This window comes from Ascidia mentula, chromosome 8 (assembly GCF_947561715.1).
Source record: "Ascidia mentula chromosome 8, kaAscMent1.1, whole genome shotgun sequence".
NCBI lineage: Eukaryota > Metazoa > Chordata > Ascidiacea > Phlebobranchia > Ascidiidae > Ascidia > Ascidia mentula.
The window spans coordinates 9,109,591-9,131,965 of record NC_138573.1 but is presented as its reverse complement, the minus strand read 5'-3'; the positions used below and the strand labels follow the sequence as shown (position 1 = coordinate 9,131,965).

Sequence of the window (22,375 nt, the reverse complement as noted above, 5' to 3'; positions counted from 1 at the left end):
ACATGAGCCCTTAAAACAGCGGGGTGTAAACTTGGCGCCTAAGAGTATTACTCAACCATAAGGTAAAACCAGTGGTGGGATTCAAATATTTTAGCATCCGGTTCTCTCACTAGCAGCATGCCATATAACAACCGCGGGAATACAGTGCTCGAAGTGAAACATAGGTTTACACATACGGTTGCTAACAACCGGTTCGCGTGAGTCATTAGGAATCGGTTACCACGAACCAATCCAAACCGACTGAATCCCTTCACTGGGTAAAACCATTATTCTTTTCCGCATAGCTTCCCCCATAAATAGTACTCGACCATAAGATAAAAAACATATTTTTTTACTAAAACTTGCTTTTTTTATATTATAAAACGTGATTGATGAAATGTCACTTGTGATTATGTTTTCTAATTTGGGTTTTTATAGTTGTATGTGGTGAGTAATACCTTGAAATGTGGGTTGCCATGCATTGATTAATACCTTACAAAGGAATTGATGCCTTTTTGCACAAATGTCACTTGGTGGATTGTCTGTAATCCCGAAATATTCATATTCGTAAAAAAATTTTTTGTCAAAGCAATGTTACATAATTTAGCCGCTATGTGTCGCTCTTTATCCGAATTGTGCAGAGATGTCTTGTGTTTTTCATCCGAAACTTCAAACCAAGAAAAGGCCAGTCGTCGGACTCAGGTCAGTGTGTGGGGAAACTGAAAAAAAGTCGTTGTGGTCTGTGACGTGTGACCGGTCAATTGGTACATGTTAATCATTTTGGAGAGAACTATAGCCACAGTGCGTAAATATTTTTGTTTTATTTCCCGGCAATCAGTAAATGTACTAAGTGAGCACTTTAAAGTTGTCTTAGAATTTTATTTTGCACAGAAAGAATTTGAACGCGTATGAACAATAAATATGCAAAATAAAATGGCGTGGGCACCGATAAAACCATAACGGTTGTCGAGTCGGGCAGTTGAAGTTAGTCACACATTTGCCGCCAAATATTGTGACAGGGTATGAGTCCAAAAGTTCACATATTTTAAATTTCTTTGTCAGCATATACTGTTTATGTGTCAGCACAATAAAGTGTTTTTTTCAAACAAAAACTGATAAAACATGTTTTTGGGTTATGCATAAAAGTAATTTACCAGTTTTCTATTTCTTTTAATGTATAATTAGGCTGTTATATTTTGCTAAAAGGCGTATGGTTAAATAAAGTGACTTTATAGCATGAGCTTCTTGAAGCCTCTGGTTATGACAAAGAAACGGTTCAAGTTCCAAGTTAATCTGTACATCGATGAATTAAATTCCATTCCTACCATAAATGGTTTTCTTTACTGCAAAGCAAGCCTGAAAAATGGAGGTACATATACTCAGAACACAAGTCGGATGAATGTCAGTGACCATTGTGTTGCATGGCGCTCAAAGTTTGAGTTTTCATGCAAGATGTCAGCAAGTCCAAACACCGGCATTTTAGACCCATGTATTGTAAGACTTTCTGTAAGACGAGAGGTTAAAGGCGGTCGAAGTGCTATGAAGGTTGGATATGTGGACCTCAACTTGGCAGAATTTGCTGGGTCTGGACAGACATCGAGACATTGCTTACTGGAAGGTTATGAAGAAAAAATACGCCTGGATAATTCAATACTGAAAATTGTAGTGGGAATGCAGCTACTTTCAGGTGATGTCTTGTTTAAAACACCACCAGTTCGTGATGTTGCTTTCCAACTTCCTGAGGAAACCAATGGAATTGAAGCACAAAAACTGGACGGTGAAAGCAGTGGATTTGGAAGTTTGCCAAGGAAGTCACAGAAGCACAGGAGCCAATCTGATGCTCCCACGCACAGTCGCAATGTAAGCTCTGTCAGTCAACAATCAAAAAGATCAGATTACAGCTCGCAGCATTCTCGCACTCCAAGCAGTGTAAGTCAGACCAATTCAGTGGATTCAACTTGTGAAAAGGAGTCTGGCATTAGTGGAACTGGTTCCATTAGGTCACCACACAAAATGCCCACCACACCAGGAAGAAACCCCCCACCTCGCCCTCCTCCCCCTCATGGTGCCATTATTATTGCCAATCGAATTGATGACACAAGGGTAAATGCCAATGATGTGGTAAGCAAACTCATTGAAAGTCAGGACTTCACCCACAACACAAGCAGTGGTGAAAATGACAACCTTCAGCTTTTTGTAACCAGTGATGGAAGTACAGCACTGAGTGGTCAAACATTGCACAACCGTGTTGGTTCAGGAGTTTATCACCCTGTTGTGTTTGATGCACGACCGAGGACAGGCACAAATACTTTAAATAGCCATTCATAGTGCACTAGGTACATCATTACATATGCAACATAATAAGCTTCATTTCATTCTATTCCACACCATACTTTATGTAGATTGTACGCTTCACTCTTAAGATGCTGGTCATCACTCTGTGTATTGTTGAAGTATTGTGAACTTGGAGAGTAATGTTACCTGTACAAATCATTGGGAGTGTTTAAATTTATGTGCCATCACAATACATCCTTGACCCATTATTTGGCACTATTTAGGTTAGGTCCATTTGGTGGTTGTCTTATTTTTTTCTGTAATGCTGTTTCCTTTCTAGTATTAGGCTTGGTGATTTCAGATTTAATTTATCCTTAAAAATCATGGCTCAAGGTTACATGTCAAGTTTGTGTGGTGTTATGTCTGATGCCGCTTTTCGGGCATTTTTGTTTTGTATATTTCCTAGCTGGTCTAGAAATTATACTTTACCAAAAAACATTTATTTAATATGAATTTAATACTGGCATCCAACCAAACTAGTTTACAATCTACACTGGTCTACATTTTAGAGTTGTGCATTTTAAAGACTTGGTTTACTATATTATTTCAATGCATAAACACCTACAGCAATTAAAGTTTACATTGATGACATACAAGCTTGACTGAAGGTTTTTTTTAGAGAACATAAACTTTCTTTTACTGTAGATTTTACTATGCTGTACTTGTCTTACAAAAATACTTCCTTTTTAACTCCACTTTTGTTTGTTGTGTCAATGTTGAAGCAACATTTTCATGATGTCGTTGGTTAAACTTTTGTTTTTCGAATTGCACTGTACTTTTGATGAAACAAGGCTTATTGAAGCGCTAGGAAGTGCTTATTAGCCATCTCTTGTGTATATATTTTCTTCAATGCAAATCTTTCTTTTGGGGGTAAATAAGCATGCTAAATTCTTAGGATTATTCAATAGTGCCCATATTTGTGAAATGTTTTTGTCTAGACGATACATTTAAAGATAAAATAAATAAACATGTCTGAGTTTCGCATATTTTTGTTGTTTAGAGTTTTGTTGACATTTGCCAATGGGAATAAGAGGTTTAACAAGCTTTGTGAATGACCAACAAAGGTTGCTATTGCAAGAAAGTAAGGTTTCTGATGAATGCTTGGTTATTGATGGGAAAGCTTTGCTTCATTTTTTATACCATGAAAACAACTTAGATGTAAGGTACAGAATTAGGCTTTTGTGTCAAAACTCCCATGGATAAGGTTAACAATGGTTTTTCATTAAAAAAAAGTCAATTCATTGTCTATAACTTCAAGCAATAATATATCTCAGATGTACTCCGTGGCCATGATCCAGTTTAGTAAGTGGACTATAAAGTATTAGCTCTCTCTTGTGCCAGAATGCCATTATGTTTCTATTATTGATTTTAAGTAATGTGTGGACTCTTTGTCCCATAGGCATTGTTACCTTTTGGGATAGACTGAGGGCAGCAAAATAGATTTCCCAGTGTTTTTTGTGTAACTTAGAAAAGCAGATTTGTGAGTAGTTAAAATATAATGCTAAATAATATATGAAACCTGTTTAAGAATTCATATATTATTTATGTTGTAAGATTTTTTTTTCCAAAAAGTTATTTGAGTTGACCAAACTTCATTATTACATCCAAGTACTGTCATTGTTTTTTTTGAATATTTTACAGATATGGTGGAAACTACCTGTCATTTCGACTTCTGGTGAAAGATTTTATTCAAAAGTTGAGAATCTGCAACATCAAACCCATAGTTGTTATTGATGGGTAAGTAGTGCTTTTATTAACTAACTTTTGGTTAAACAGGACATACAACTGCTTTTTTATCATTTAAAAATTTTGTGTTGAAATACAGAGGCTGCTCCATGCAGAAACAAAACACCAAGCTAGCTCGACAACAGGAAAATGTAGAAATTGCTTGCAATATTATGGACAATTATTCTGAAAAAAAAGCACAAATTTACAGACTTCTGCCTCCAATGACAAGTAATTTTATTTTCTTGTTTTAAATGTTTATTAAACACCTGTAAATCAATTACACAAGTACCTTTGCATAGTATTTAAAATAATTTAAAGCAAAATATGAATGCTTTTATCGGTCACATAAAAAAATCACTTGACAATAAGATGAATGGTGATACACATGCTTTCAAACGATAATTGAAGCAGTGAATATCTTTTCTATGGTTAATAAAACCTTAAACCATTTAAACTATGCGTTTACGTACAGTCTTGTGTCAAAATGATTGCTGACGTAATGGTTCTGCTCTATAGCCTGTGTGTTTTGTCAAACGCTACACGAAATGGAAATTCCAGTGGTGAGGTCGGCGGCCGATGCTGATCGTGAAACTGCCGCCGTGGCAAACGTTCTTGGTGCCGCAGTTCTATCAAACGACAGCGATTTCTTCACACTGGATGTGATCAGTGGTTACTTTCCATTGGCGCATTTTAACTGGAAAGAGGTTTGTTTTGTTTTAAAATACGTCATACCAAGTCGGGCGTCATATTCGTGCCGTCTTTCGACGGGTGAACGTTTTCGTTGTCCGCTGGTGCTCGTGTTTCAAGCACTTCCAATGAACAAAACGGTTCAAATATCCTTGTAAACGTTTTATGAAACCGAACACTAAGAGCTCCCTTGAAACAAGCGTTTTAAATATGTGAAAGGACAATGGTCATTTCAAACAAGAAAGATCGCATATTTGTTTTGCAAAATCACATCTTGTTTTCGGGGTGACTTTTTTGTTTTGAACGTGCTAACACCGGTGGAAGATTGAACACGGCAGCCGAAGAGAGTTGCTCAGTCCACAGATTTGACCTACATACATGCAATAAATCACGTTTTGGCCGCTGCTGGTAATCCTCGCCACTGGCAGCGACTTATCGGATTGGAATGTGGCGATGTTGGTTACATATCTTACTTCTCAATCAAAATCACATCGACTGAAACCGACTTATGTCTGGGGTCAATTTTCACATGGTTCATAAATATGGGTTATGTTGTATTATAAGAAATCAAACGTTCTTCATCCAGGATCCAACATTGTACATCGTCGTAATGCGGATGTTGTTTTATATATGCATATATTCTCACCTGTTTGATGAAGAAAATCTGCGTAAATTTGCAGTAAATGCGATTCTCTTGGTCGCGCTGTTAGATTTAATACTGGCTCTTTCGACTTGAGTCGGATTTGCTGGGGTTACGACTGGGGCTAAACACATCAGATGTAACCAAAAAACGTTTTGCATGTTTTTGTCCAAATTTGTAAATACTTGTGCATAGTTTGATTAAGGTGGCAGTACCGTGTTTTAAAAATTGTTTTCTGTGCGCATTCATACGACCGAGATTTTGACACCACGTTTCTCATGCAGACACGTAACAACAATGGGTCGCATTCCATGCATGGCTTGCGTTACAATAGAAACGCACTTTCGTCTGCATACAAACTTGACGATACGATGCTCGCTTTCCTGTCAATTTTGCTTGGCTCGGACTGGTTACCTCAGGACACATTTTTTCATTTTCTAAACCAAATCACTCGGGTAAGGAATAATTTATAAATAGTGATTTTTTTGGTCATCAATACCAATGATTATTATATTAAATCAGATATTGTCTTGTTGCTAGGGTGGACGCGCAGCTCAAAGAGTCGATGCGATTCTCAGGTGGTTATCAAAGCACAAGGACAACGAAACAGTTGTAGACACCTTGATGCGACAAGTTGAAAAAAAACAGCGGCAGTCGATGTTGGAGAAAGTGCGATGGTGTCTTTCCTTTTACAGCACGCTTCCCCGGGTTGACGGACTCCTACGGCACTTGGAAAGTAAGTGATGGTTTTGTGTCATATAGTGTGCTTCAACCAGTTGATATCCGGTTTTTCAGAATACTTGCCTTTCTCCTTTTTGTTTCTTTGTAAAAGATTTGACTTGAACCGTACAATTTGCAAAAGAACACTTGGCATTTGTTGTGATCACAATAATTTTTGGTTTGTTTGGTTAAATAGATAAAGTAGAGTAGACCACAATTAACAGCAATATTTCCAAGCGTTGACCCTTTTCGAGAACATTGCTTCAGTTCTGGAATCAGAATGAATCGTCAAATCACCTTGACTTACCCTAGGGCTATGGCTTTAAAGTTGAGAAGATAGATGAGTCAGTGATCAACACAACGTTGCACCGTTTACAACTAACTCTTAATAAATTTATGTTGGTAACGGCGTAACGCAGTAATATTTCATGATTGGCTGGATCTCCCCACTGTACAGGCCGTTGCTTGGTGATCACAGCTATCGTATCGCGGTCATTAGCCCAGGCAAGTCTGCAAACCTTTGTGGTAAAGGCGTAAGCGATAACGTTGTCAATGCACATACATGTCATACATAGTGGCAGTTATTGTACAACGTTAAGCAGTTTTAAATGCAGCCGTAAAGTTTTTTTGTCCATTCTCCAATAACACAGACTCACAATCGTGGTAAAACTGTATCCTGTCACGACGTTGATGGGATGAACCGTTTAACCATTACCCTGCGATTCAGGCCGTGATCACAGAGGATTTTTGGCGACTTGTCGTCCCTTATCGACTGAAACTCAATACTTTGCCCTAACTATGTTGTAGACATTTGTCTTTTAATTACGTGGTATTTGTTTGAATTAGGAAGCGCGGAACTGCTAAATGTTGGTTGACACTCAAATTGAATTTTTATTTGACGCAACGAAGTCACTGCAAACATACTTTGCCTAAGGTTGCGAAAAACTACACAAACTTGTTTATTCATACTTGTGTTTTGATATGGGTGATCGGTGCATGCGCGAAATGCGACAAATTTGTTATAAACGCTTTATGATGCAATCACTCGGCAAGTGTATGAGGCATGCGTCAAAGCAATCTTTACATACAATTATCACCTGCATTGTTGTCATGTTGATTCCTTTGCTATGTATAGCCTATACGTTAATTTTCTGTTTGTTCACAACCTCATTATTGCGATGAGATCTTGTGTTACATTTCACAATCCACATGTTTATTTACAGCTACTTCAACCTAAAATCATGTTTGGATTGTATTTTACATGACTTCATTAAGTCGGTGATCACGCATGGTCTCAATTAGGCAAACATCCTTATAGCCATCATGTGTGACATGCAATTATCACTACTTAAAACTGATAGGTGGTTAAGTTTTTGCTTTGTAAGGCACATCACATATAAGTTACATTTGCAGTCAGTTGAAGCACTGGCCAAATACCAAACAATACAGTGCCATCGCGTCATTTGTTCTTGTTCAGAGTTTCTCAACTGGGGGTATGTGAATGCTTAGGGGTCTACAAAAAAGGGTCTTTTTGTATGGTGGCGGAGTAGATGATCGGGTTTGCTAAAAATAGTATTCTAAATTGTCCAACTGGTCCATGGACTCTAACTAATTGAGAACCCTGTTTTCATACACATCTCGTTGCATTCAGTTAATCTCAAACCTATGAGCGAATGATGTTAAATGCTCTTTAGATATTTATTCCAACCCCCAATCTCACAGAAGAAAATCATTTAGGCATCATGATGCCAAGGGAAGCAAAAACTTTAAAATGTGTGTAATTACGACCTTTTGGCAACTGATTGTTAGATATGTGGCATCTCATCAGACTTGCGTGACCAAATTGTGGCGACGGTTCTGAACAGCAGTGAAATGTCAGTGGACATCTGCCAAGTCACGCTCGTACAAATTCCAGTACTGGTTGAAAGCGATCTAACTGTGACGGTATTTCTCATGAAAATATCTTTCTTCGCATAATAATTTAGTTGCACAAAACCGATGTGTGCTGAGGAGAGAAAATATAGCCTACTCATTTTGTTAAAAAATATAGCGTACGTTACTTAATTCACCGACGAAGACATGCATTTGACGTTGATCGATGTACTCTTTTATCAACCAGCGCTTTATTTTTATTCCAGATCAATCCAATGGAACACTTCGTTTTGACAAAACATTTACGGTTAGTATTAAAAAGTAGTAGACCGTGGTCGTTCGCTTTATTTTGTATACTGAACAATAACCCTCATTTCATTCAAAGGCGAATGACGACGACGCACAACTGGGCGAAACGAGTCACACCCAAACACCGGAACTCACAGAAATTCTAGCGTGAGTTTGCTCGCCGTTCCACAAACCAACCATAAAATTACTCGTTTGTTACTTGGCCGGCGTGTTTTCTGTTAAACTGGAACGACACCACTTTTGTAGATTATTTTTACTGATAAAGGTTTAAAATTTTGATATGAAATATATGAAGTTATTGCGAACACTTGTTCGCAGTATGCCAGTTAGTTGTTTCGCAGTATGCCACTCGTTTTAATGACTATGCTTGCGAAAACGCGGTGGTATAAACGTGTGTGTAGAGGAAGCTGCCGATGATATAAGCATGCCCGGCTTGAGTAATTAATAGTGTTGGGTAAAGGCGTGGTTGGCTGTCTGTTTGTTGTGATTACTTGAAAGTCATTTGTTTACCCATAATGTTGCAATATAAACTGTAGTCTGGTTAACATTTTATCAAATACTCATGGATTCAATAACTACGCCTCTCATGCCCAGAACATCAAAGCATTTGAATTTAGAAACGAAAAAGAAAAGAAAACACTGTTTTTACAGTGCGGCAGCGATAAAATGTCGCAATGGCCAAAATATCAAATCCCGTGATCTTTCCTTTGTGCGGTGTGACGTTGGTCGTTTACTTTACCTCTCACCTGTTGAACTTTAGGCGTCGGCATTTTCAGACCCGCGGCGACTGTTGTCCCGTGCACTGGAATTTGTGATTCGTCATTTTGACGTTTACATGTAAAACCGGTCTATTAGTAAAGCAATAATTTTAACGTCACCGGATTATCGACCACCTGTTTTATTGGGATTTGTTGCACTTTTGACTAAAACCATATACCACTGTTGACATTTCTGCTTTACCTTATATGACAACAAATGACGTAACAACGGAAATTTTGTGGCGTGTAATGGTAATATATTACATTGGTCACTGCACCGACTCGGTTATTCCAAAGTCACAAATTTCCGATAATCTTGATTGGTTAAATCTTCCCCTTGGTAAAAACAACCTAAATGTGAATTAATTTCTATAACTAAACCGTTGCAAATTCCCCACCCGCATCGTTGTGACGTAATTTGTACGTCTGATCCCAAATTCTGCTCTTTTGTCGAAAGAAAAATCGTGTTTATGTGGTCGTGGTAATTACCCAATTGGTCTGTGACTAACAATGACTAATTGCTTGTTTGTCTGCTAAAATTACTCTATTAGAAAATTAACGTTTTTCGCAAACCAAAACTGTTATTTATATATTAACCCCCTTTATCAAAAATACCAAATGTGAGTGTATACAATATATTCCCCAGCAGTCGTTTTGCTCAGGGGTGATTGTGCGAAACAACTTCAAATGAATAAATTGATCTCCATTTTATTTTCTCCTCAAGGTCATGAAGCGTTTTATGCCAAATGACTATTAGGGAAATAAAAGCAAAACATTAGCTTAAACGTTCCATTCTGTCTTTTGCCAAACAGTGGGTGACAAAACCCTGTAGTGGCTTGAGGTCAGTCATGCCTCATTGGACACGAGGTATTTCCTCTGGTGGTTCGACCAAAGCGAAACCTTGCGAAACTTGGATGATGCGCTTGGTATTTTTCGCCACCAAATTTACGCACAAAGCCGTCAGTTTTTGTTATCGCTCTATCTAAAGGTAGTTGCTGGCGCAAAAACCGTCAACGTCACCGTTTGGTTAAAAGCATGTGTCACAGTTTGTCGAATTTTAGACGTAGGTGGCATGTGCCCACAAAGATCAACTGATTACAACCTTCGGCGTGCGTTGCTTAACGAACCCTTTTACGCCGATAATGGTTTGATGTTTTATTTCTGAAAACTTACATAAAGTGCAGCCCCATTATTAACTGAATTAGATGTATGCCTAAATTATATTGTATAGCCTATATTTAACTGGGTGACTGTTCGTGACTGCAGCCACGAAGCATACCAAAAATTGTTTAAGCACAAAAATTTCGCGAACAAATATGAAACATGAGGTCACTTGTTGACGTAACACGAGCAAAAAGATTCATCCCTTCTCTTACGTTGCACACGAAATTAATCGCAGATTCGTTGCATGACTCTGTTGTGAGCACACTTTGATTTTTCGATCGGTAACTACGCGTGAGCATAAACATACTGTACCAGTTTTCAGGTTCTCCAACTTACGTACGTATACTCTTTTTCAAAATCGTTGCCCGTGTCAACTGTTGTTTTCGCGCTACGAACATTCGGATAATCTCGTTTTGCCTAACCGCAGTAGAATGTCCCCTAGGACGAATGGTACATTCACATTGACGTCACTGCGGGTTGGGTGTAGACTCGCTAACATCCTACAGAGGAAAACACAAGAATAAGTTTTGAAATATCCATAAATTAAATTATCGCTTCCGTTTGTTTTGTAGCTTATAAACTTTCTATTTTTCTCTGGTCTGTGGCACATTCTGATCATGCGAGGTAGTATTTTAACTGGTACGCTGTAAAAAATCATCCGTATTTTTCAGGTGTGGAGACTTACCAACGTTTGTTCTAAGTCTCTTCACAAACGATGGAAGAACACCACTCCCAGTTTTTCTTACAAAGCAACACAAGCTGTCTTCACACGTGCAATGTACCCAGGCCCGACAAAGCCTTTATCGAATCCTGGCAATAAGAAACTTCCTTCCACAAGACATCACAATCGTTGAATTTGATCGCGTTGGGATATTGTATGAAAAGAAAAGTGCGTTGAAACTGACCAAACTAAAGGGTTTTCCTTGCGACTGTTATGCCATGCTGTCTTCGTACGACGATTTTACAGCAGAACAACGAAGGTGCTTCATGGTAGAGAGTGTGTTGGGATGCAAAGTCTTTAACGAAAAAAGTCATCTTTTCTTCAACGAAACTGTAGACCAGTTACACAAGCTTGAGAAGAAATTTTGCTCCCGGTTCGAAGTACTGTGGATGAGCACTGTTGCGTGGATGAAAGGTGGCGTTGAATTTGCCCTTGCAATAACGTTAATTGTCGTTCTTGTGCATGGTTGTCTTGAAGACGGCAAATCAAGAAATTTGCTCTTGACCGCGTTCAACGCCGGCAATTCAGACAATTTTAATCACGTGGATGATGTAAGTCAATGGCAGTGCTGGATACAAATTGCAATTGCCCTCAACTGCACCCTTGGCTTTCCTTGCTCGAGGGCAACTTTCGGTGTGTTCGATTGTGAAACAGTTGCGAGTGTGTACAACCAAGTAATAACCTGGAGGAAACATCGCTTGCTTGAAGAAGGTATGTCCATCGTGCTAAAGTTTTTAGGCAAGTAGCGAGATATATTAGGATGTTTAGACTAAGTGATTTTAAGCCACCTACTCCAGCATTGAAACTGTAACAAACCAGTTACCACAAAGAGGGAATATTGACTTTTCATATTTCTGGTATTAAACAAACATACCTTGTTCCCGTCTCGCGTTATCGGTTACGCCTTACAGATGCCTCTTTCTCAACACTCGAATCAACAACCGGATTTTGTGGGTCGACGCAACGTACCCCGCAGCGGGGCAACGACCTCGACACGTTGTAGAGTTACGTTCGGGTTAAGCATTAACGTTGCTGGGCTCTCGGCTTGTTTAGAGGAGGTGGAACATTACCGCTGATTAAAATGATTCTTATTTGCTTTCCCAGTTAATCGGCGTCTCACCTCACTGCCACGCACTCGACGAATCCTTTCGCTGCTATCCAGCGCCATCAAGCGGCACGTTCAATAGAATTTGCTAGTATTGGCACTATCGTTGATTCTCGTTTGACATACTTTTCATTGTTTAAATAAATCGTTCTCCCCATCTTACTTATGTCGTATTTCACACGAGTAAATATCAAAGTTTTTAGATCGCTCCGACATGCCTTAAATAGATGTTTTATCTTACTGTGCTTTGTTACACACGTGTTGTTGCGATGCTACATTATTTCATGCTTGGCTTCAAGTCATTTTTATTCTAATGTGAGTGCAAGTTCCAGTTAAGGTGCAATAATGGAATCGATCGGTTGACGATTCGGTGCCGCTTGAAAAGCGATGAAGTGCTCATACGGTTCGCTCCTTGTGAAAAATTTGCTCCTTTTGAAAATACAGTATTGGTTATAAACGAAACGTCTCTTTGATGTTTGTTTAGTTTAATTTGAATCGCTGAACAGATGGTGATCGAACGTCTGATTATCGCAAAAAAAATCATAGTTGTTCGGTCGTCAGGTATGACAGATAACCTCCATTGATTTATGTTGAAGCCAGTGTATTTTCAATAAATTTTCAATATTTTGGTAAAGGGCTTCTTGTACAAATCAAAGGTTTAGATATTTTGTTGACAAATCTGGTACGTTACGACAAGCCAAATTCCCCACAGTTTCAAGACCGACATAAGTTCCAGGTCGCATTTCGACTGATGCAGAGCAAAAGGATAAAATACATTTTTTTTCAATTTAATGATCTTTTTGCAATAAATAGATGGCAACTAAATACGTTTTTGTGCGAGGATCTTTAGTGTTTTATTTCCATACAACCCCTTGAAAGACCTGATTCAACAACATTGCAGAGGCAAAAACGCCAAATTACTTTTAATATTGTGACGACGCATCCAAACACTGTAGTGTAGGTATATCAAAAAAGCACATTAGTGTATATATATCACACAACATGATTACTACAAAACAGTAATATTTGCTACGAGTCATTAGACTTAATAACCAGGCATGCAATGGTTGCACAGTTTGGTTGTAAGAAGTATAACATTTGTTCCAATCAGCAGGAATTTTGCAGAAGATCTGAGCAGATTACAAAAACACAAACATGCGATATCAGTGGTACAACTATTTGTCCTTGGAAGCTTCACTTGCATTGTCTCTTTTTTGAGCACATCTTGCAATAATGCCATCAAAATGCTTCAGATAGGCAAGAGACACCATTCTCAAAAGGCCCATTGAAGCTATTTGACAGAAGGCTGACAATGTTGAATTACATGGAGACATTCCTGCCGTAACTTGACCTAAACATGGTAAACAAAACTTTTAGTGTAGTGATAATGGTTGCCTAGTCTGATTTTTCAAGGTTCTTTCTTATCCATTCAACATGGGAAATTTGTGTAAACACCAGGTGATTTTTAAACAAAAAGTAAACTTGGAAAAACTTTTTACTACATTGTATCATTACATCTACATGCCTACATTTGTCATAATATATTGATAATGATTGTTGAAACAATTAAAACATCTGCCGATTAATTTTACAGCAGCTATATGGGCTACATTGTTTGTCTCAAACGAAGTGAATATACTATGGTTATAAATACTAAATTTACTAATTTTTTAAACAAACAAACATAAACTCAAAATAGTGTCTCAAATCCAGATAAAATTTTCTTGGTTGCCCACTTTAACAAACTTCAACTATAAAAAAAAGATTGCTTAAATTCTACCTAGAATAAATCCATCTAAACCATTTGTTGAAGAAAATTCACCGCGAGCAGCATCACGAACAATTGTTTTTGCAACCACATCAGGCATGAAAAACCCTGATGTTTCTGATATTAGTTGAGTCTCTTCGGGCTTTCTTTCATCTGAAAAATACTAGTATATTGGAACTAGTTTTTCTTAAACTTCACCAAAAGTTACCATCAACATGAAATCCTGGTGTGTCTGTATCAGGTGGATATGAAACTATTATTCCTATGTTGTAAGGTTTCACCTGAAACAATTTTACAGAATAGAATTTACAGTTTTTTCGCATGATGCAGAACAATTTTTTTCTGGCTGACATAAAGGCAAAGTTGTAAATGTGCATTTGCAAATACAAGCAAATTAATAATCCGGTGGTAGTTCATTTATTCTGTGACGCTACAATCATACTGTACTTGTGCCCATAATCAGTTATTCAAATTTACCAACAGGATTTACCTCCATTTGCAAAGTTTCAGCGAAACCACGAAGAGCATACTTGGTTGGACAGTAAGCTGTATAGCCAAAAACACCAGTTTGCCCAGCTTGTGAACTAACATACACTATTCGACCTGTAACATTGTCAAATAAAGACATAAATCAAACCTACAAATGGGATAGAGAACATATTTTTACCTCTTCTACGTTTTTTCATTCCTGGTAAAACAGCTTTTGTACAAAATACAGCACCCAGGTAATTAACTTTCATCAAAAGTTCGAATTGTTCTGCTGGGGTATCCTAATTGAAACTAAACTTGAACTTTTGTTTTATTTAATCTTTTACTGTTGGTGCATAAAATGCATATATACCTCGAATGTTCCAGCAAATGAAATGCCTGCACAATTAACAAGATAATCAACTGGTCCCAGGCGTTCCTCCATTGATTTTATTCCAACTTCAACCTTAAAACAATTTTTAAATAAGTTATTGCTGTGTGAGAGTTTCAATTGAATGCCAATTTGTGCAATAATAAAAAATTCAACTGTTGGTAAGAAAGTTGTAAATACCTCACTAGCTGATGAAGAAACATCAAGAGGCAGAGTTGTAACACATTGTCGATCTCCCCCACCCTTCATGTGCTGTTCTATGACAGTCTTGGCTTCAACGAGTTTTTGTTCATTACGGGCCACCAGCGTGATAAATGCCCCATGTTTTGCAAATTCTTTGGCAATTTCGAGACCAATCCCAGATGATCCCCCAGTTATCATAACATGAGAACCAGTAATGTTTAAACGCTTGGGTTTTGATGATACAATGAAGAAAAGAACAACAATCACAACAGGAAAAAAAATAAGTACCAACATGGTGCTATGTTTTTAATAATTGGAAATTTGGAGATGGTCCTAAACACAAAAAACATTTGAATATTAGAACTATTGTCCTATTTTGACGATGCGGCGCTTCACAGTGGTTTCAGGGACGTACCTACAATACAGACCGACAATACACATAGCTTACATATACTAATTAAAATCATTGCACTTACGAGTGAAAAGAAAAGGGCGCGGGAACAAACTCGTCTGTGCAGCCGACCTGCAATGTGCATATGCATTGACATTTACTAACGGACGGACTACGGATTAAACATCTGGTTTCAAAGAACTATCCTTCGTTCCGCCAGCACTTTAGTTGTGTGAGGAATCAAATTAGGAAACATGCGTGCTCCAGTACCAGCTGAAGCTAAAGTATATATGGCAAGCGACACGTAAACTTGCGGATAAGGTAACCATTTTTTTTAAATTGTAAACATTAGGCTATAAATTTTTGTGGAGAAATACGGACTAGACCTCTATAACAACCAAAAGGTGCTTGAGTTCCATCACGTACCATTTTTTGGGAAACACAGACTATACCTTGTACTGTGTCCACGATAGGCTGCTTTCTTAAACATTAGGATAGACTGCCTATACGTTGCATTGTGAATTCGGCCATAAAACACTATTGTATAGTGTTCTTTGACTCGACGAAATATCCGTTGTATTTGGCTGTTTTCTGATTTGGTTTTAGTTTACATGCAAACTGGGGCTCCATCTTGTGGTACCCAAGCAACATAAAAAGTTGAGATAAAATAATGGAATTTTTCACCGTCAACCAAAACATCTGTTCTGCAAATAACCGTGACCAAATGATGTAACAATATGATGGTGGTGGCAGTTTTATTTCACCTTGATCAAATTTTGTAGTTTTTTTCTGTTTCGGTGGATTGTGTTTGGTCTTTAAATTTAAAGAAAGCAAATCTCATTTTATATCAATAAGATAAACAGGATCTCCAAAATCAAACTCTAATTTCAATGTTGTGAGATGTATTGGGCAAACATTATTGCACATGAAAATCAATGACCACAAGCAGCAAATTTTAGGTCCGGACAAGTTAAATCAGAGAATCTGGTGTAAAGGTAGTTATCCCATATGCAAAATACAATCAAAGCATGCACCATGGAACAAATCGTCCTTGCAAACATACTCACCAGAAAATCAATATGCTGGTTAAAGGCACACAGAAACAAAAAAACAGTGAAAAACAAAAAGAAAACTGCCATAAGAATGATCTCATTTGGTAGTAGATAAAATAGTTTGTTAAATCAGGCATAAATACAAAGAATATATAGCTGAATTTTTTGAATGGTTGTAGGATAAATGCATGATTACGTTAAAAAATAGTAAGAGTTGGCTATTAGTTTGAAATCAATGTAGAATATCTAAAAAGGCACTTAAAATGTGAATAAACTGATCTGTGGCGTGAAAATGTAACAGATGAAGTGTAATAGTAACTGATCAACTTGCAAGTTTTACACGATCAGTGCAATTTAACACTTAAGATTTATTTAGAGAAAAAATGTTACAAAACTGGTTGAAGCAATTGCAAAGTTATTGGAGTGCAGCAATATCAAAAAAAACTTGTCACAATGAATTAGAAACACTGACTGCCATAGTACAAAAATTTTGTCCAAATGGAAAGTTTTGCTTCAAGACCAAGTGTCAAAGATCCATTTTTTGCACCTCAGAATAGAGTTTGGTATAAACTGCTAAACCATCTCTGGCATTTTTTATCTAAAACAATAAAAAATATAAGTTTAGTGATGAAGGTGATTAGATATTTTTGCAATAAACATATGTTAACATTGCATAACATATTTTTTGTACATAAATTTTACCACACATACTTATGTTGACATAAAACAGAGAGTGATTGAATAAACTTTATGCATAACAATAAATTGTCCTGCTCCTGCATTTATAACTCACTCAATGAACATGTTGTATCCAACAGCCAAACTTAGAAAATACTGTACCAATTTACCTCCGAATCTGCGAGCTGTACAAGAGCTTTTTGCACTGTAAGCAGGCGCTGTCGGTTGTGTCTCTCAAGCTCAGGCTTCGCAAGCTCTGTCATATCATTAAGTTCCCTTTCCAACTCTTTCATGATCTCTTCAACCTGAGAAGCATAATATATATTTATGATGTGAATTTTAAAGGTAAATATAACACATATACACAACACACAATTGCACTGAGTACTTCTGTGAAGGCAATGAGTTTAAAGTACTTCCTGTGATACAGGGTGAAAATCCATTGCAATTGAAAACATAAGTATGGTAGTTACAAGACATTAAAACAAACACTTGGTGAATTTAGCAAATACAAACAAAAATCTCTATTTCAGACATAAAATCTGTCAAAATTGTGTTCCATATTTCTACAGATAATACCTGCTGTTTTTTTGCTGGTTTAGCTTTTTCAAATGCCTTTTTGGCATTTGCCAACTCCACCATTTTTTGTACTCTCTTCTGCAGCATTTCATGTTCACTTCTTGCAAAGCCAGCATAGAGTTGTAATGTTGCTCCAAGTGTGCGTTGGTGGTTAACAGCAATAACATGACCTTCCTCAGTTGAATGTTCAAGTGCATCACAGAAAAGTTCGAAAAGCCTGTATTGAGGATTTGTTGACATCGTCAAAATCTGGTGTTTCATATTATGGCAGTGATGCATATTTTTTGTACACACACATAAAAACTATTCAATAAGTATATACTAGATTTAATTAATTTCAAAAGGCCAACATTTTAGCTAACCATGTGCCATGTTTGTCACTTACATATTTGCTTTTGTGGTATTTCCTTCGTTGGTTGGTAAAGATTTAACAGATTCTTGAATATCTCTGTAGGTGTTGGAAATCCCTACAAATTTAGTGTTGATAATAGTTTGACAATTGATGGTATATATATATGTTATTGCCGACTATATAATGCAAAATATTTTGACATTGAAACCCCAAAACATAACTAGAGAAACAAACATAATTATACCAGCGTTGCATTGCAGTGCATAAATCCCAGGTCAAACCAAAGCTGATTTATTACACAACTGTGTTCATACTACACTTACTGTGTTCTACATTGATAATGGCCTGGAATTTGGTAGCTGCTTCCTTCATGTTTTTTAGGTTTTCATTGTTGTTAACTCGAATTTGTTGAAAAGATTCATCATTATCTTTGTAATTAGCAAGACGAATATCATCCACAGCTTTTGTAACCACTTCAAAAATATTTCTTTTTACCTTGACTTTGGCTGGTGGCTGCCAAATTGAAAACAAAATTAGTTAATGTTGCATTTTACATACAGATTGGAGCTTACATCTTTTTCAAATGTAAAGTTATGCAGAACATGTGAATGACCAAGCCGGGGGTGTTGTGTGCAGAGCTCAAGAAACTTCTCATATGCACGACAATGGTCACCATAATCATCACCAACCAATATCCTTGCTTTTTCACCAGCTTGCTTTTTTGTTTTTTTTTCTGCAGCTTGAAGGCTAGTGGTAGGTTGTGGCGGTAGTGGTGGAAACTAGTAATGAAGCATAATATAAGTAATGATTTTATGCCGACGTCTACATACAACAAAATGTGCTTACTATTACACTTGATACATTGCCTTGTGTCTTTAAACAATGCAGCAGCCAAACAAAATCATCATGTACTCTGATGACCACCGTTGCTCTTTCACTGTCATACTGTGAATATGTACAAGTGAAAACAGTCAATATGTCATAAGATACTCAAATTGCTTAATTCTGATTGATATACCTTTCTACTTTCTATAAAAAACTCTACAACTTCCCCATTTTTGGCAGCATTGGGAACTTTACTGCTGAACAATGGTTTAAATGGGACAATGCCATTTTCCTCTGCCTGTAAACAATATAAAGTAAGTCAATGGACCCCAAGCTGCTGACTTGTTTGATGTCCAGAGGCATATAACATGTTGTTACCATAAAGACACTTTCTAGTGTATTCAATTAAGTTCTAGTAAAACCAGATTAGAGTTTCCAACTAAATATAAAAACAGATTTAGAATTGCCATGCACATTCGTTTTGAGTTGTGTTGCCGAAAATGTAAAAAAACGGGAACACACTGCTGTAAGCTATAAAACACACCAACTTACCATTGATATACGCAGATGATTTTCAAACTAATTGTTATTTCTAAAGTCTGCGTGGTGGTAAACGTCTTTCAAACCTTTCCTGAAAACTCAACGTTTGTTTCTTCTTCTTGGTACTTGGTTGTCCGCGGCGTTGTATTTTATTTTATATTTACGCTGCTGCAATCCTGCATAATTCAGCTCTCTCCTCCAGTATAACAATAATTTTATTTCTATTATTTTCATTTTTAGTACTTTTTATAGGGCGAGGTATTAAAACATATACAGGCATAACTAAAATACGCATTTTCTTTAAATTAGCGTTTCTATTTTTCTTTCTCTTTTTGTATTGTCGCGTCTATAAACCTGAAACGTGAAAACAATTTTTTAGATAAAACGCTGTGGGTTATATAGTACCACTCGAAGTTCCTTTTGCAGAAAATGTAATGCATGACATCATGTAATTCATAACGTTGTCATTAAATTTTGCCCAAAGGTCAAAGCTGCAACACGATACACAAACATGGTTTCACAAAACACACAGCATTGCGTTAATCACAGGACCAAGCCGCACCCTTTTTGGCATCCGTCCATGTTTACACGATACTCAAAATAACTTTGTAGTGCATAAATCAAGATAAAGATTGTCGAAAAGATTGTTTGCTTTCATGTGCAATTTTTTTTAAACACCAAAAGTAAGTGTTAACTATAAGAAAACAAAAGCTTTGATCTAACTAAGTTTTGAGGAGATGTGCAAAACAGATTTAATATTAAAAACATTACCATCTTTGGGTCGGACATTTAATTGTTGCTATATCCTTACATAAATATGCAGTCATATAGTTTTATGTACAAGTAGATAAAACTTTGAGAATAATATAGTTGTTTACACATGAACATCACAAATTTAGCAATTACAGCACGAAAACAGTTTGTGCCAAATGGTGGACTTTTTAGCTTTGGCAGCTGCCTCTTTAATGCGCTCCGAAGCTTCTTCGGCAGTTTCTTCTACAGTATCTTTCAGGTTTTCACCGGCTTCCTCCGCTTTTTCTTTAAGCTCGTCAAATGTATTTTCGATCTTTTTTTCAATTTCAGCGGCGCTAGACTTTCGTTCTTGAGTTGACATATTGAGACTTGGTTTTACTTCTATTAATAATCCCCCTGGACAATAAAAAGATCAAATCTCTGAAATTTGTCATGGGATAGTCAAAACAGTCAAGGTTTGGGTCACTGCTTGTAGAGTGCATATATATATATGCCTTTCACACTACTTTCAGCAAAATTTCGCATTTATTTAGTTCTAACAAAAAGCATAGCACTTTTTCTTCAACCAATATACAGCAGCATGGACAACCAATATACAGCACAATAAAGTAACAATACCTGTTACCGCAGATAATCATAAGCAACAATGTCCTAGTCCGTACGCTTCGTTAGTTAAATGACAAGCAACAACGAAACAACGCCTATGCGATATGACATTCAATGCACATTAAAAATCGTGGTCAGACCTGACACGATGTTTATATCATGCGTAACGGAACTTAGCACAATGCATGAATTACAATCACGTATAGCACTTCATATGTTTACTAGCTGAATTCTTAAATTACCAAAGGTATGAGGATGGTGTTGTGTAGCAGCAAATAAAAACACTTAGCGCTCGTATCACAAACGCTTTAAAGGGCGATTCGTTCCTTATGTGACTACTTGCAGCCTCATCGGCCTTTTCAACTGCTTGAAGACACTTTTCTTTGCCAGCTTCTTGTGCTTCTGCAATAGATTCTTGCACATTTCGGGAAACACTTTGTATCTTTGTCGGGTCGATCACATCCTCGACTGCAGCCACGGGATCTTGCATCGCATCGTTAGATAAAAGTTTGTTTTCTTCCTGTTTGTTTTCAAAACCGTCGAGAATATTAGTTGTACAACTATCATCAAAATCGCCAGGAAATTCGTTTCCCCTTGCATCAACCATTGCATCAGGATGTATGATCTCTAAAGCATGTGTTAGCGGAGTGTTTTCGGGAGTTATTTGTTTATCATTGATATCAAACTCGTTCCTTGTTGACTCGGTGTTCGTATCTTTTGCGGTTTGGTTCTCGACGACGCTAACATCTAACACCAGACGAGAGGCATTTTCCACAGTATTTCCTAACATTGTCTGTGATACAGTTTCAGGGACTGCATCAATCCTTTCTTCATTTTCCAAATTAAAAATATGTTCAATAGATGGCCGGTTTCTCTTTTTCGAAGCTTTAAGGATATTTGCAAACTCTTCGCTCTCCACATTCTGGAAGCTTCTTTTAAGTTTGGGTGAAAGTCGTGCTTTAGGTGACACGGATGCAACCTCTTCAGACTTAAATGTTTCGTCTGCTTGTGGTGGGACGGAGGAAAGTGCTTCAAACAAACTTATAGGTGCAGAATCCATAGAAGTGGGAATAGCGGAAACTTCGATAACCTGATTAACCGCTTGACCTGAAGATAAAAATATTTCGTTTTCAATTGTGATTGGTTTTTCTGATTTTTCAGCAGATTCAGGTTCCCGTTGCTTGTCATTGTCTGGTTCCTGAGAAGATACTTCTGCATCGTAATCTTCTTCTGAGATAGGATTTCTGAAAGTTACTGTTTTGCTTTTGCGACTTAAACCGTTTTTGGCAGAATCGCCGTCCTTCTTTGCTAGTGCTGACACTAAATTCTCACGTGATTCAACCTCGTCAAACACGATTTCCGGGGCTGGCGGCGGGGTCACCATTTCGTCATAACTAACAAAATCGACGTCACTGTCGCTATCAGAATCACCTTCGTGTGCCTGTCGAAACATATCCGAATAGTAATCAAAAACCTCTGTCAATTCGGCATCGGGCGAACTGTGATCATCCGAGTCCGAGTCTTCGTCATCAACCATATCATCTGGACCATCTGAAAGTTTAATGCCAACTCGCCAAGGCTCCAAATTTTGGTCTGGTTCGTCTTCTTTTCCTTGATTTTTCTCTGTATCGCTGTCTGATGATCTTCCGTTTTCTTCGTCTGATGAACCATCGTGTGTAACACAAGAGTTCGGACCGGACAAACCTCGACCTGAGGAATATTCAACAGGATAAGACGGCTCGTACGATCCAGTAAGTGTCGTTTTTTCATCC

General features: G+C 37.4%; 4 protein-coding genes across 4 annotated transcripts; 2 read left to right on the top strand and 2 right to left on the bottom strand.

The window, feature by feature from the left end:
• The first annotated feature begins 774 nt into the window (after nucleotides 1-774).
• LOC145910754 (early estrogen-induced gene 1 protein-like) lies at nucleotides 775-3,295 on the top strand. Its single transcript, XM_082997955.1, has one exon. It carries the CDS (start codon nucleotides 1,216-1,218, stop codon nucleotides 2,305-2,307), a length of 1,092 nt encoding a protein of 363 aa, XP_082854081.1. The 5' UTR covers nucleotides 775-1,215; the 3' UTR covers nucleotides 2,308-3,295.
• A 29-nt stretch (nucleotides 3,296-3,324) lies between these two features.
• On the top strand, nucleotides 3,325-12,454 carry LOC145910753 (uncharacterized). The gene is made up of 10 exons (XM_082997954.1): nucleotides 3,325-3,476; nucleotides 3,955-4,050; nucleotides 4,139-4,269; nucleotides 4,558-4,745; nucleotides 5,653-5,823; nucleotides 5,909-6,104; nucleotides 8,227-8,267; nucleotides 8,346-8,416; nucleotides 10,863-11,623; nucleotides 12,017-12,454. Exons 1-10 carry the CDS (start codon nucleotides 3,334-3,336, stop codon nucleotides 12,097-12,099), a joined length of 1,881 nt encoding a protein of 626 aa, XP_082854080.1. The 5' UTR covers nucleotides 3,325-3,333; the 3' UTR covers nucleotides 12,100-12,454.
• Nucleotides 12,455-12,932: 478 nt separating this feature from the next.
• Nucleotides 12,933-15,414, bottom strand: LOC145910322 (3-dehydrosphinganine reductase-like). Its single transcript, XM_082997394.1, has 8 exons — nucleotides 15,304-15,414; nucleotides 14,825-15,160; nucleotides 14,627-14,719; nucleotides 14,453-14,555; nucleotides 14,276-14,388; nucleotides 13,994-14,066; nucleotides 13,798-13,938; nucleotides 12,933-13,368 (listed from the first exon to the last, which is right to left on the bottom strand). Exons 2-8 carry the CDS (start codon nucleotides 15,119-15,121, stop codon nucleotides 13,193-13,195), a joined length of 996 nt encoding a protein of 331 aa, XP_082853520.1. The 5' UTR covers nucleotides 15,122-15,160; nucleotides 15,304-15,414; the 3' UTR covers nucleotides 12,933-13,192.
• A 686-nt stretch (nucleotides 15,415-16,100) lies between these two features.
• LOC145910321 (sorting nexin-5-like) lies at nucleotides 16,101-19,390 on the bottom strand. Its single transcript, XM_082997393.1, has 9 exons — nucleotides 19,257-19,390; nucleotides 18,898-19,002; nucleotides 18,726-18,824; nucleotides 18,452-18,658; nucleotides 18,203-18,392; nucleotides 17,913-17,994; nucleotides 17,528-17,744; nucleotides 17,119-17,253; nucleotides 16,101-16,868 (listed from the first exon to the last, which is right to left on the bottom strand). The coding sequence occupies exons 1-9, from the start codon at nucleotides 19,257-19,259 to the stop codon at nucleotides 16,797-16,799; spliced, it is 1,110 nt and encodes a 369-aa protein (XP_082853519.1). The 5' UTR covers nucleotides 19,260-19,390; the 3' UTR covers nucleotides 16,101-16,796.
• Nucleotides 19,391-22,375: the final 2,985 nt, after the last annotated feature.

Bases quoted from the DNA above. Each gene is read 5' to 3' on its own strand.
- LOC145910321 (XM_082997393.1), bottom strand. The intron at 18,825-18,897 runs GTATATCAATCA...ACATATTCACAG, and splicing joins TTTTTATAGAAAGTAGAAAG to TATGACAGTGAAAGAGCAAC. The intron at 17,254-17,527 runs GTATTATCTGTA...TATGCTTCTCAG, and splicing joins AACCAGCAAAAAAACAGCAG to GTTGAAGAGATCATGAAAGA.
- LOC145910753 (XM_082997954.1), top strand. From the start codon at position 3,334: ATGGGAATAAGAGGTTTAACAAGCTTTGTGAATGACCAACAAAGGTTG. The intron at 5,824-5,908 runs GTAAGGAATAAT...TCTTGTTGCTAG, and splicing joins TTCTAAACCAAATCACTCGG to GGTGGACGCGCAGCTCAAAG. The intron at 6,105-8,226 runs GTAAGTGATGGT...TTTTTATTCCAG, and splicing joins ACTCCTACGGCACTTGGAAA to ATCAATCCAATGGAACACTT.
- LOC145910754 (XM_082997955.1), top strand. From the start codon at position 1,216: ATGAGCTTCTTGAAGCCTCTGGTTATGACAAAGAAACGGTTCAAGTTC.
- LOC145910322 (XM_082997394.1), bottom strand. From the start codon at position 15,121: ATGTTGGTACTTATTTTTTTTCCTGTTGTGATTGTTGTTCTTTTCTTC. The intron at 13,939-13,993 runs GTAACTTTTGGT...AGTATTTTTCAG, and splicing joins ACCAGGATTTCATGTTGATG to ATGAAAGAAAGCCCGAAGAG. The intron at 13,369-13,797 runs GTAGAATTTAAG...TACCATGTTTAG, and splicing joins TTTAGATGGATTTATTCTAG to GTCAAGTTACGGCAGGAATG.